The following is a 14,969-nucleotide window of genomic DNA, read 5'->3' on the forward strand; positions in this document are numbered from 1 at the left end:
TGTATTTCTGCTATAAAGGTTTTCCTTTCTGATTTGTAGACTTTATAAATATGAATGAAACTGTCTTCAAAATAATATACTTGGGATTTTAGCCACACCTCTTTTTTGTCTGGTTATGAAAGTCCAACACATTTATTTTACAAAGAATTTTCAGGAAAAAAATCAACTTTTAAAATAAATTAAAACAATATGCATAAAGGGAATACATATATTTTCATATACTTTGTGTCTTTTTTCATGGATTAATAATTACTGCATCAAGTAGATATAAAATATGAATGGAGGCCTTTGATTTTTCTACATGCAATCTCATTTTCTTCTGTTGTATATGATCTATCATATATATGTATTCAAATATGCACAGAATACACCCCACTTTATCTGAATTAATAATTGCCATAGTTTTCTCAACTTTAATCAATGCTTTTATCCAGCAGTTGAATAAAAACTTCAGTTGACATAATTTAGAAAGGATGGATCTTATTTATATGAAAGCATGAATTTCTGTATTGTATTACAAATATTTTATTTGTTGAATGAATGAGTAAAAGAAAGCATCGATTCTGTGCCTTTTGTTTTCCTACAATTTACTTTTCAATGCTGTTTTATTACAGCATGCTCTAGATTTTCTTTCTGTATTTTATTTTCTTGCACGTTCCTTCCACATTACATTTTATATTACAAAATTGCTAAAATAAGAATTTCTGCTTTTGTATAAATCAGTATTTTAACATGCTTAACAAGATAATTTTTAAAATTTGAATAAGGATAATTATATTTAGCAGTGGACAAAATTAAAAGTCATGATATAATCACATATACATCATAAATTAAATATTTACTACCACTAATTTTCATTTTTAAAAATATTCTAGTTATCTACTGGTATAGGTATAGCAGTGAATAAGCAAGAGAAAAGATCACTGTAGTCATTGAGCTGACAGTTTGGGGGGGCAAAAATATTAATAAAAAATAGCACTACAGAAATACAAGTTTTAATTTGCCAGTCTCATTCATCTATGACATGAAGCAGATTACATGGTGCAATAATCAGAGAGCACACTGAAGGTTTCTTGAAGGAAATGATGTTTGAGATGTAAAAAAAAAAAAAAAAAAACACAAGGCAAGCTGGGTGCAAAAGAGAATTTCAGATAGGGAGTGGCATGTACTGAAGGCATTTGTTAGGATTTGAATTCATCCACACATTCTATGAATGCTTAAATATTTTTTATAGTAAAAATATTTTATTGCAACCAAACACACATGTATATTGATTTCTAGGATGCATTATTTTTATTTGTTAGTATGAATGTTACTGCTGTTATTAATAATATATCTTTTTTGTGCTTATCTGCATACTACTATAAATCAACAACTTAATTTCAGCTACTTGTTCTGGACTGAGTGGGGACAGATGCCGTGCATCGGGAAGGCTCGCTTAGATGGCTCGGAGAAGGTTGTCCTCGTAAGCATGGGAATCGCATGGCCTAATGGCATCTCCATTGACTATGAGGTCTGTTGGATTTTCTTTCTTAAATATTTAGAGTTCGTTAACTGCCACCTTGATTAATCCTCTTTTAGCATTCTCTTATTTTCTCAATAAAACAATCAAACAGAATACACCCCACTTTATCTGAATTAATAATTGCCACATTTTTCTCAACTTTAATGAGTGCTTTTATCCAACAGTTGAATAAAGTCTTCAGTTGACATAATTTAGAAAAGATGGATCTTATTTATATGAAAGCATGAATTTCTGTATTGTATTACAAATATTTTATTTGTTGAATGAATGAGTAAAAGAAAGCATTGACTATACACCTTGTGTTTCCTATAGTCTACTTTTCAATGTTTTATTACAGCATGCTCTAGATTTTCTTTGTGTGTTTTATTTTCTTCCATATTACATTTCACATTACAAAATTGCTAAAATAAGAATGTCTGCTTTTGTATAAATCAATATTTTAAGATCTTTCACAAGATAATTTTTGAAATTTGAATTAGAATTATTATATTGAGCAGTGGACAGAATTGAAAGTGATGATGTATTCACATATACATCATAAATTAAATATTTAATACCACTAATTTTCATTTTTAAAAAGACTCTAGTTATCTACTGCCATAGGTATAACAGTGAGTAAACAAGAGTAAAGATCACTGTATTCATTGAGCTGACAGTCTTACTTCCTCAATAAAACAATCAAACACAGCTTGTAATGTTACTTTTCAATTGATCTTTAGGAAAATAAATTGTACTGGTGTGATGCTCGCACAGACAAAATAGAAAGAATCGACCTTGAGACTGGAGGGAATCGAGAGATGGTGCTGGCAGGAAGCAATGTGGATATGTTTTCAGTTGCCGTCTTTGGGGCTTACATCTACTGGTCTGACAGGTAATTTATTTTTTCATGAGCCTTTGAGACTCAGAATGTTATTTCAGTGCCCGTTAGTTGCTTTACCCTTGTAGGATTAGCCATCCCCTAGCAAGGTCAGGAAAAGGATTTCACAAAACCTTGTAATTTCCACAGGAAAGGCCGGCCACTCTTCCTCTTCTAGGCTCAACCGTTTCAATGTCACAGATGAAGGGTTGTTTTCTTTCCCTTTTGCTGGGATATCTGTTATCTTGAGCTTAAATAACTGACTTGATTTGAATCAAAGAGGGTTGATCATGTATGTTCATCTTCTCGTCAGAGCACATGCCAACGGGTCCATCAGGAGGGGCCACAAAAATGATGCCACAGAAACCATAACCATGAGAACGGGGCTTGGAGTCAACCTGAAGGAGGTTAAAATCTTTAACCGAGTAAGAGAAAAAGGTTAGCCTTCTCGTATAATAAATATACTTTATGCTATTTCTTTCTCTCATTTATTTTTAACATTTATCAAACTGAGGTTACGGTTAATTCATATTTGAGTCCAAAACCTCACAGCCTTTTTTTTTTGAGGGGGGATGTGGGGTGTCTAATTTCTTACAAAAGTTATATAGTAGCTTAATAAAATAAATGTATAATAGTTCATATATAGATATATTTGCTCAGGACAGTTTGTGTATATGGGCAGATTATATTCCTGATATGATTTCAGTATAGTTTGGGCTAAGTAATACAGAAAAACTTGATACACATAGTCAATGGAAAAAATAAAAAAGCAAATTGGGATATTAGAGAGTAAAATGTTTGTTTTTATTATATTTTAATATATAAAGTAATTATGGCTCCAGAAGTTTGCTGTTAGTGTGAAATATTTCCGAAGTCATCACTTCTTTAAAATGTGTATTTTGAAACTGATATGACAGTGATTTGGATATTTTTTTTAATATTAGCTCCATTAAAATAATATTTGGTTTATGTTCATTAAAATAAATTGCATTTAATTTTCTTGATATTCAAAGAAAGATATAATACTTTTGAAGATGATGGATTCACAGAGAACTAGTCTGATGGAGAAATCTTAATAACATACTACATCTTCATTCAAAACTGGAGTAAAAAACTTATTCCCAGTATTCTTAAGATGTTAGGCACATTGGAGCCATAAATTCCTTTGATACTTTATATACTTTGTAGATACAGAGAATTAAGTAGTGCATGATTTTTTTGTAAATTCACTTCATGTTTTTAGTGAATCTGCTACTTATGCCAAAGATTACAGTACATATAACTTATTATATTTTCAGTATTAAGTTTCAAAAAAGAGTTATACACTTAGCTAGCAGATTAAGGGAAATTCTAAGTGTTTTTATTTGGATGGTGAGGGAAGTAGAAGAATGTGATCTTTGAAATAAGAAATCAGAGTTTTTAAGGTTGTGTGATTTAAAAACTCAGTACTTTATAGTATTTGGTTTTTGATGGCCATTTTAAAATTAAGAATAAAACATATTCAATATTAATTTTTTTAATATTTATATTAGGAAAATATATTTGGAAAACAAAAGAAAGATATAAATATGCGTGTGTCTGTGTTATCCCTTTTCAATCCTTAGGGACCAATGTTTGTGCCAAGGACAATGGTGGATGCCAGCAACTCTGTCTTTATAGTGGAAATTCCCGGAGAACTTGTGCCTGTGCCCATGGTTCTTTGGCAGAGGATGGAGTTACTTGCCGAAGGCATGAAGGCTATTTGCTGTATTCAGGGAGAACGATATTAAAAAGCATACATCTTTCTGATGAAGCCAATTTAAACTCACCAATAAGGCCATATGAGAACCCACATTACTTCAAGAATGTCATAGCCTTGGCTTTTGACTATAATCAACAAAGAAGAGGTACCAACCGAATTTTTTACAGTGATGCACACTTTGGAAATATACAGCTTATTAAAGATAACTGGGAAGACAGACAAGTAATTGTTGAAAGTAAGTACAAGAATTTATTTTAAAATACTTTGATGGAAACGAGTATCCTTTGGATTAGTAGAGAAATTAGAGTGGTAATTCCATGGAGGAATAACATTTTCCTAAAGTTTATATTCAAGAATTAATGCAACTAAATTATCCAACCCCCCAAAAGTCAAAGAAATAATTAACTGCTAGCATGTACAGTAAGCATGTTAAACTCAAAGCCTGCAGGCTGCATGCCTCATTTATTTGGCCTGTATTAAATGCCTTTGAGTTTGACATGCTTGGCAGCATATACATTATGATTATTTGCCTCTAATCATGGAACTTTCAATATATTCCCTCATAATGTTTCTTATAAATACTAGTAAGTAGATTAAAATTCATGGAAAATTATTTTCAGTATAAAACTTACTAATTTTATTTCACTGGATAAAAGTATATCTTTAAGAATATCTTCTTTTTAAAAGAAGATATTCTTAATTATTTCAGTGAGTTTGTTTTCTCAAATAAATCTTTTAATATATATAGTATATATACATACATGTACAGTCTTGATAAGAAAATGTTATTAAAAGAAAGACTTTATTACTTTAAAATACTTTAAATATTTATTCAAGCATAATATTGTGTAGATTTTCCATTTATAATTTAAAGAAACCTTTTTCCTATCATCCAGCTTTTACAAGTACTATCTTCATATTCTTCATACGGCAGGCATCTCTCTTTTTTCTATCTTTATGTGATTTCTATATATTCCTCGCTTTTCCACTTTCACTATACTGAGTTCAATCACTTTTGTTACATTTTAAATTGTAAAATACTATATATTTTTATTATAAAGGCTTCAAGTTATATGGGCTTAAAAATTATCATTCTGCCTCTACATACAACATTGATTCAATTTATTTACTCATAATTTAAGATTGTTATGCCTCTAGAATTTATTATGCATGTGTGTGAGTATTGTTGGTAGTTACAGAAAATAGAATGATCCTATATGCATTATTCAGTTGCTTTTTTCCCACCTATAATATATCTTGAAAAGCTTTCATTTCAGTACATACGGCTGCATCTTATTCTTTTGAAAGCCTGTTCCTAATTCTATACTAAGGATGAAGTAATTTACTTAACCATTTGCTTACTGATAAACATTTAGGCTGTTTCTGGTATCTCATCATTACTTACAATGGCACAGTAAACATTTGCACATATAAGTATGTGTATTCACATATATGATATTTTTAGCATGAAATCTTAGGAATAATAGAATTGTAAAGTCAGTGTTTATTTTATTATTTTATAGCTGATTGAATTTCTCTCAAAAAAGACTATGTCATTTTATGTTTTCATCCATTATCTATAAAAACCTATTTTTCCTTTTGCCAACAATGATTTTCTTTTTTTTTTAAATTTCTTTATTGATTAAGGTATTACATATGTGATTTTATAATTTTTATCTTATGACTAACAAAAAGGTCAACATATATTAATATACATTTACCTGCTAACATATAAGCTCCAGCATCTAATTCTATGTTTACTCATATAAAAATAGGTATTTCAGATCAAACTTTGTACTGTACACCCCATGCTATATCTGCTACTGCTCAATTTGTTCTTTCAACATTTAATATCCTTCACAATCCATTTTGTTTGTTCAGATCCTATAGAGCCTTTCCAAATGAGTTCAAGTATATACTTTATAAACATATGTACTATACAAATATACATTCTTGTTCTTTTATTCCCTAGGTTATTGATAATTTCACACCAATTTGTATATTTTAGCACATAACATTTTGACGGTGTGTGTGTGGGTGGGTGTATGTGTGTGTGTGAAAATACAACTATAACAGTACTGGTCACAGAGATGTATTTGATTCTTTGGGAATATCTATATGAAGTTTACATTATAATATGCTTTGGTCTTCCATTTTCCTAGATGTATGTAATTCAGAATTGGAAGTGTTCATATTATATCCATAATATATTAATGAACTTATTCATTTGTTGTGCTCCCGACAGAGGCACGCGTAGGCAGGAGCTAGTGGGCGGGCACTTCGGCCCCCAGCGGAAGTGTGCATAGTAGGCCTGCCCAGCACTAACGTCACAGTGCCTCAGAGGCGGAGGCTGCTCCTACCGAAGGCATGTGCAGGCCTGCTGCGCCACCTGGCCCTGAGGGGGGCGTCAGGATGGGGGAGCCCCCCCCCAGCAGATTTTCACACAGGCCCACAGCACCGCCTGGCCCAGAGGGGGGGCATTAGCACAGGGGCGGGGCCTGGGAAGAGAGCTGTCAGCACTCCTGTGCTGTGGTTTGAAGGCACAGAGAGGAACAGAGAGCAGATGGGCAGTTAGGGGGTTTAGGCCAAGAGCAGAGAGCAGATAGGCAGTTAGGGGGATCAGACAAGGAGGGGAGAGCACTTAGGGGGATCAGGCAGGCAGAGGAGCAGTTAGGGGCATCAGGCAGGCAGAGGAGCAGTTAGGGGCATCAGGCAGGCATGCAGGTGAGAGCTTAGGAGCCAGTGGTTCTGGATTGAGAGAGGGATCCCAGATTGGAGAGGGAGCAGGCCAGGCTGAGGGGGACCGCCCCCCCCATGCACGAATTTCATGCACCAGGCCTCTAGTTGATATATAATTTACACACCATAAAATTCACCTGTTAAAAGTGTACAGTTCAATAGTAATATTGAATAATATCACTTTTATAAGTAATAATTTTAAATTGTTACATTTTAAAATTGTTATGAATATTATGTAATATTACATGATTAGATCTTATTTTTTAACTTTATTTTTATTGTTGACACTATTACAGTTGTCCCCATCTCCCCCTTTGCCCACCTCCACCCATCTCCCATTCCCACTTTCCTTTGACTTTCACCTCACTATTATCTGTATCCATGGGCTATGTATATATGTTCTTTGGCTAATCTTGTCACCTTTTATGTGGTCCCCCGCACTGACAGCTGTTATTCTGTTCCATGTATCTATGCTTCTGGTTCTATTTGTTCATCAGTTTATTTTATTCATTTGATCCACATATAAGTGAGATCATATGGTATTTGTCTTTCCCTGAGTGGCTTGTTTCACTGAGCATAATTAGCTTTTAAAATTTGGTAAATACATATGTATGTTTGTGTATGTAACATAAAATTTCCCATTTAACTATTTTTAATTGTACAACTCAGTACCATTAATTACATTCACAATATTGCACAACCATCACCATTGAGTAAGAAATAATTAAAATGGAAACAAATAAAAATCTTGGAAATGAAAAATATAACATTATACTAACAATTAAAAAGAAATCCCCATTGGTAGAATAAAGTTTATGCTGGAGTAGTGGGTGTGAAAATGAATAAATGGGATGTAAATTAATTAATGAGGAATTAATCCACAAATTAGAGAAAAATGGTAACAAAACAAACATGAGCGCAGTTGTGAAACTTGGAAGTAGTAGGTTCAATACACTTATAGCTGGTAGATATTGACTAATACCAGAAAGGGAAGAAAAGCAGCATTCAAAGAGATAATGATGGAGTTTACTAGAAATGAAGAAACAAATGGATGCTAAGATTGGAAATGCATTCTGAGTGCTAAGAAGATTAAGTCAGCTATCAAAGTAGAACTTCAGTTAAACATAAAAAAAAGGAAAGACTTAAGATGCTCCCAGAAGGACTAGAGAGATCGGATGGACAAATGGTTTTAAGCAAACTTCTCATCAGTAACATTGGTAATATTTACACACTTCTAAGAAAACATATAACTTTATTATTGACTAAACTCTATCCAAAATGAAGAGAAATAAAGATTGTTTTAGACATAAAAAGTCAGCAACAGTATATCTACATATTCTCACAAATCAAGACATGAAATAATTGCTTCAGCCGAAACCGGTTTGGCTCAGTGGATAGAGCGTTGGCCTGCGGACTGAAAGGTCCCAGGTTCGATTCCGGTCAAGGGCATGTGCCTGGGTTGTGGGCACATCCCCAGTGTGAGATGTGCAGGAGGCACCTGATTGATGTTTCTCTCTCATCAATGTTTCTGACTCTCGATCTCTCTCCCTTTCTCTCTGTGAAAAATCAGTGAAATATATTTAAAAAAAAATTGCTTCAAACTTGACTGCAATCAACAGTTTGAAATAAATTTTGTATTTTACATTGTGACTCAGTATATGTTTCAGATTTACAAAGCAATATCTTTATTTTGTAGGACTTATTCTGATGTTATTTTTAGCCAACCTAAACATAGTTGTTTTTGTTTGTTTATTTTAACCAAACATTGTTTCAAATAAAATCAAATGGTGTCCCTGCATTCAATAAACAATTAAGATATATAATTAAATGAAGCTACTCTTGAACTAGGAAGAAAAACAAAGGATGCTGAAGACTTTAATGGAGAAAATTACAAAATGTTAGTGGACATAAAAATGACCTTAAATAAAGTAATAAAATAGTTTCATTATGAGAAAACTCCATTTCCACACCTATGGAAATTTGTCCCAAATTTTCTGTAAGTTTAATGCAATTCCAAATGCCAAAATGACTTTTTCACAGAATTCCATAGTAAAACTAAAAGTCTCATGGAAGAGCACAATTCCAACAATGAATAAGGCAGTTTTAAAAAAACCTACACTTGTAGTGTCTCCTTGACAAACACTTAACTTATTAAAAAGCTACAAAATTTAAAGCAATATGATATTACCAAAAGAATATTAGAACAGGGGGCTCAGAAGCAGATCCATATGTACATATCTTGCAGGTGAATTTGTTATGCATTGCCACATTGCTAATTCAAATCAGTTAAATAATAATGAACTGCCTTTACCAGACTATGCTAGTACATTTTGTATGCAAGAAATAAAACAAAATTCTATCTCTAGCTCATACTATACTCAAAAGTAAGTTCTAAGTACATTGAGTGTAAGTATAACTGTTAACATCAAATAAATTATTGAATATTTTTATAGACTCAGAATAGTAACATATTTTAAAAAGTAGACAAAAAAATAATACAGTTGAAATTAAAAACATTTCTAACAGAAGATATAAAGGAATTTAAAAGCCAAAACAAATGAAGACTAACAGAAGATATTTGTATTTCCTAAAATCAAAAAGAATGGCAATTACATTTTAAAATATACCACTACAAAGACTAATAGAAGTATGGGTAAGTCATGATAAAATGCAATTCCCAGAAAACATATTTATATTAAAGTATATTCAAGTTCACAATTCATTGAAAATTTCCTAATCAAACAATGTGATGGTATTTTCTATTTATGAATTTCACAAATTTTTAAAAAGTTTGATAATGTGGAGAAACTGGAATGTTCATATACTTTTTTACAATTTTGTACGACCACTTTAGAGAGAGCCATTTTGCAATGTTTTGAAATGTTGGGAAAGTACATATTCTTTCATCCAGCAATTCGCACTTCTGGAGTAAACTTAGGTATTTCTACCTTGAAAAAACACAAGGGTATATTTTATGACAGTTAAAAAAACAAAACTTAAAAACACACACCAATGTGTTGTGTACAGAGTGAGGCAAAAGTAGGTTTACATTTGTGAGTACCCAAAACATTAATTATTGCATTACTTTTAACCTATTTTTGCCCCACTGTGTAGATACACATAGTTTTTATCTCAAATGCAGCTTGATTAAAACAGCCTTATTTACTATAGCCAAGAAGTGGAAACAACCTAAGTGTACTTTGATGGATAAATGGATAAATATATTGTATTATTCAGTCATTTAATAAAGAATGAAATTTTGCCATTTGTGACAACGTGGTACCTAGAGGGCATTAGAGGAAGTAAAATAAGTCAAACAGAGAAAGACAAATACTATATGTGGTATCTAAAAGAGGAAAAGAGAACTCTGTGTCAGGCTTGGGTGACTGCCCCAGTAGATCATGACAGGAGATCTGATAAGAATTCTGTTTGCAAAAAAAAAAACAACAACAACAAAAACTTCTGGATCATGTCCATGTGGAAGAGAGCTAGGGCCAATGTTTATTATAAAACTTAAACTTCACTAAGAAATGTATGGACGGATCTATAATTGTTATAGTTAGTGAGTCTGATTAAGAATGGAGAGAGGATAGAAAGGGGTCTGGGAAACTGAAGCATCAGTCATTGAATAGAGCAATTTATAGGGATGTTAGGTGGACTTTAGGGCAATAGTAATTCAGATATGAATTAATGTCCCAATAGTGGATTACTGCCTAGTAAGTTCTCAGTAGGTGAGTGGGGGTGAGGATAACAAGATTATTATTCCCTGATCAGAGCCACTTCTGTATTAAATGTCAATTTAAAGTTAATTATATATACATGTTTTTGTTTGTTTTTTTAAAAATATATTTTATTGATTTTTTACAGAGAGGAAGGGAGAGGGAGAGAGATAGAGAGTCAGAAACATCCATGAGAGAGAAACATCGATCAGCTGCCTCCTGCACACCCCCCACTGGGGATGTGCCCGCAACCAAGGTACATGCTCTTGACCGGAATCGAACCCAGGACCCTTCAGTCCGCAGGCCGACGCTCTATCTGCTGAGCCAAATCGGTTAGGGCTATGTACCTGTTTTTAAACCCTTGTCTAGAAGTTGAGAGTTTGGTTTGTATCAATTAGCTTTAATTTCATAATAAAGCATCCCAGAATTCAATGTCTTAAAACAATGACTACTTATATATCCCACTATTGTATGGGTTATCTAGGTGGTTCTTCTAGTCTGGCTCAGCTTCTCAAATCTCCAACCAGCTGAAAGATCAAATGGCAGCTGGTTTTCAAGGATGGTCTCCCTCATATACCTGGTAGTAGGCAGCCTGTGTTCTGAGTTACTGGGCCTCAAATCTGTCATTATGCAACCAGCTAGCTTGGCATGGTCTCAGAGATCTAAGAAAGAGCTGGCCCCAATATGAAAACATTTTATAAGCCATTTTTATTAATGTCTCATTGGTCAGGGCAAGTCACATGGCCAACTCCAGGTTCAAAGAATAGATTCACATTGATGGCAGATTCTGCAAAAAGGCCACACACATACATAAAGAGGAAGTTCCATCTTCTGTAAGCAACACAATTATAGAAGTGATTTTTAGCTTATCCCTCTAAAATCCTAAATAATAATTTAAAATTTGGCCTGGCTTTTTGCAATTAACTTTCTTTGTTGTTTTATTTGTTATACAATGTTTCTTGGCAACCAGTAGTGAGCTATGACAATAATATCTTGTTTACACATGATCTATACATCAATCTATATTTAATGGTGAAAAAATAAAACTAGACAGGAATTATCTAGTGGGGAAAAGATATGACAAAACTATGGCTAGTTTAGTGGATTTAATGGCACTGAATTGATTGTCACCATCAAGAGTATAAACTTTTTCAGATTTATCTCAAATAATGCTTTTTCGAAGAAGTTCTTCATGATTAGCTGCTATTAAGCCACTTTGATCACTTAACAATTTTATGAAATCAATGTGACTGAAAAAAGTTTCTTTATTTTGTTTTGTTTTGTTTTTGTAGTTTTGACTCAAACATAGAAGTTATAAATGGCTACTAAGGGGAAATAAAATCTGTGATGTAGTGTTAGAGGAGGCATTTTTCATAGAAAGTAATAGAAGAAAGTATACATATTAGAATCTCCTTTTCCTTTTGAGAGATGTGTGGCCTGAATTCAGCAGATGAAATCAATGTACTGTGAATTATAAATAGGTGTTTGAGGGCCTGGATGATGAATTCAAAACTCTTAAGAAAGGAGCAGAGCACCTGTTGAAAAAGGCAAGGACACAGTGAATCCGTTTCTTCTTGAAAGATGGTTATCATTGGCAGCAGTGAAGTTACTTGCTATTGTTTGAAGGAGCAAGATATTTTAATTTCATATAAATGCTGAATGTGCTCAGTTTTTTTAGATTTCTAATGCAAGAATAAATAAAGTTTATGAGAAATTAATGTGTGTTATCTATATATTCAACTTGCTATTCTGAGCTATTCAGTGTAATATATCTAGTTAAAAATTCCAACAGAGAGGGATGGAGGAAAGGTGAGTTGAAGAGAGAGGGAGAGATAGAAAGGGGAAGAATATTAAAAGAATTTACACTAAAACAAACCTTTATATAATATGCTTCCCAGGACAGTTTTTTTTCCTTACTTGAGTTTTAATTATATAACTTTAAAGTGGCAAACTTAAAGATAGATTATATTTCAAATGTTGATATAGTTAGCCTTATTTACAACATCTATTTTTTATATAATAAAAGGGTAATATGCAAATTGACCCTAACAGCGGAACAACTGGTCACTATGACGCACACTGACCACCAGGGGGCAGATGCTTGATTCAGGAGCTGCCCCCCTGGTGGTCAGTGCACTCCCACAGGGGAAACTCTGCTTAGTCACAAGCCAGCTGATGGCTGTGAGCGCAGCGGCGGTGGCAGGAGCCTCTCCCGCCTCCTCAGCAGCGTTAAGGATGTACAACTGCCCTCAGTTGGGCATCTCCCAAGGGCTCCCAGGTTGCCAGAGGGATGTCTGACTGCCAACTTAGGCATGATCCCCTAGGTAGCAGGCCTAACCCAGCAGGTGGACATACCCCAAAGGGTCCTGGACAGCGAGAGGGTGCAGGCCATGCTGATGGACCCCCCCACCCCCCCGAGTGCACAAATTTTCATGCACCGGGCCTCTAGTAACATAATATGTGGCTTAGTTATCACACTTACAGAACAGCATTCTCAAAATACTTCATGTTATGTTCAAATTAATGTCAGCTGCTGCAAGCCTCATTAACGTTTTTTTAGATTTCTACAAAGTAGAAATTGTAATGTGTAGTTCGATGTTTACTGACATGTTGATAAATGTAAGTGTTAACCAATACACTATATGCTACGGTTCCTCTCCATTTCCTTCAGCAATTTAAACCTAATGCTCTTCCTTCTTCCTTCCCTTTCCTTTCATACAGTCTTTCTCAACGAGAACAGTATTATTATTGATGCCTTCATGCCCTTATCAATCTTCACACAATTTTCAAGAATACTTTTGACTCCATTGTGCTCTGTTTTTGCTTTCCACTAAAACTTGATAATAGCCTAGATCTGATCACTCTTTAGCACCGCTCTACCTAAAGACCTTGAACTTCATGTTCCTTCTCTTTAAATGTAATCTGATTACATTGCATCTAAAATAATCTATCAGTCTGTTATCTGCCTTATAAATATCCTACACTTCACACTTCAATTTTCAGTTAGTTCTGTTCACCACATTTTTCTTTTTAACCAAACCTGGATGAAGAAATAAGCCATTTAATGTTGTCCCCATCATTTTCCTATATTATCAAATACTCTTCCCTATAATTTCTGTTTTTGACTATATAAGTGAGTTCCTGCAGAAGCTTTCTCCTTGTACTCATAGGCATATTTTCACTTTTGGAGAATTCCATCATTGTGATGATTCATACTGGGACTTTTAGTATTTGTTATTACTCTAAATTCAAACATTCTAATTATCCTATTACTAATGAAACAGTGTAAAATCTCTAGACATTTACTGAAAATTTCCTTTAATATTCTTTATGTCAATTTTTTAAAAATTTTTATTGTTGAGAGTATTATAGATGTTCTCCATTTTCCCCCATTGCCTCCTTCTACCCAGTTCCTGTTCCACCCAACCTTCACAAGCTCCCTTGGGGATTGGGCCTAAGCTGGCAATAAGACATCCCTCTGGCAGACCAAGAGCCCTCGGGGGATGTCCACTTGCCAGTGGGGAACAGACCTAAGCTGCAATTGGAGATCCTTAGAGCTGCTGAGGAGGCGGGAGAGATTCCCACCACCACCGCTGTACTGGCAGCCATCAGCCTGGCTTGTGGCTGAGCAGAGCTCCCCTATGGGAGCACACTGACCACCAGAGGGTAGCTCCTGCATTGAGCGTCTGCCCCCTGGTGGTCAGTGTGTGTCATAGTGACCAGTCATTCCCAATTGTTCTGCTGTTAGGGTCAATTTGCATATCACCCTTTTATTATATGGGATAGAGGCCTGGTGCATGGGTGGGGGCCGGCTGGTTTGCCCTGAAGCATGTCCCAGATCATGGTGGGGGTTCCACTGGGGTGCCTGGCCAGCCTGGGTGAGAGGCTGATGGCTGTTTGCAGGCTGGCCACAGCCCCCCAGTGGGGATCCTCACCCCATGAGGGTGTGACCAGCCTGGGTGAGGGTCTGAGGGCTGTTTGCAGGCTGGCCACAGCCCCTTCAGGGTGGGGGTCCCCCATGGGATGCCTGGCCAGTCTGGGTGAGAGGCTGATGGCTGTTTGCAGGCTCGCCATGGCCCCCAGCCACCCAAGCTCCCAGTGGAGGCTGGCTGGAAGCAGGTATCTGGCATTTACTTATCTTCTGTAATTGAAACTTTGTTGCCTTGAGCGGAGGACACAGCCACCAGGGCAGGCGGGAAGCTTGGCTTCTTCCATCGCTGGGGCAACCAAGCCTCCTGCTTGCTCCAGCTCTATGACTGCCAGCCGCCATCTTGTTTGGGTTAATTTGCATATAGTCACTCTGATTGGCTGGTGGGCATGGCTGATGGGCATGGTTGACTGGCGTGGCTTGCAAGTGTAGCGGAGATATGGTCAATTTGCATGTTTCCC

The 14,969-nt window shown here is 35.1% G+C and overlaps 1 protein-coding gene across 2 annotated transcripts in view; it reads left to right on the forward strand.

The window, feature by feature from the left end:
* The window catches only part of LRP1B (LDL receptor related protein 1B), a 1,698,272-nt gene that overhangs the window by 1,270,507 nt on the left and 412,796 nt on the right, over positions 1-14,969 (forward strand). For both annotated transcript variants that reach the window (XM_081095916.1, XM_081095917.1), the window contains exons 38-41: positions 1,387-1,513; positions 2,245-2,396; positions 2,695-2,819; positions 3,986-4,357. In XM_081095916.1, coding sequence (XP_080952042.1) covers positions 1,387-1,513; positions 2,245-2,396; positions 2,695-2,819; positions 3,986-4,357 — 776 coding nt within the window. The remainder of the gene's footprint in view (positions 1-1,386; positions 1,514-2,244; positions 2,397-2,694; positions 2,820-3,985; positions 4,358-14,969) is intronic.

This window comes from Myotis nattereri (assembly GCF_964212035.1).
Source record: "Myotis nattereri genome assembly, chromosome: 7".
Classification (NCBI taxonomy): Eukaryota; Metazoa; Chordata; class Mammalia; order Chiroptera; family Vespertilionidae; genus Myotis; species Myotis nattereri.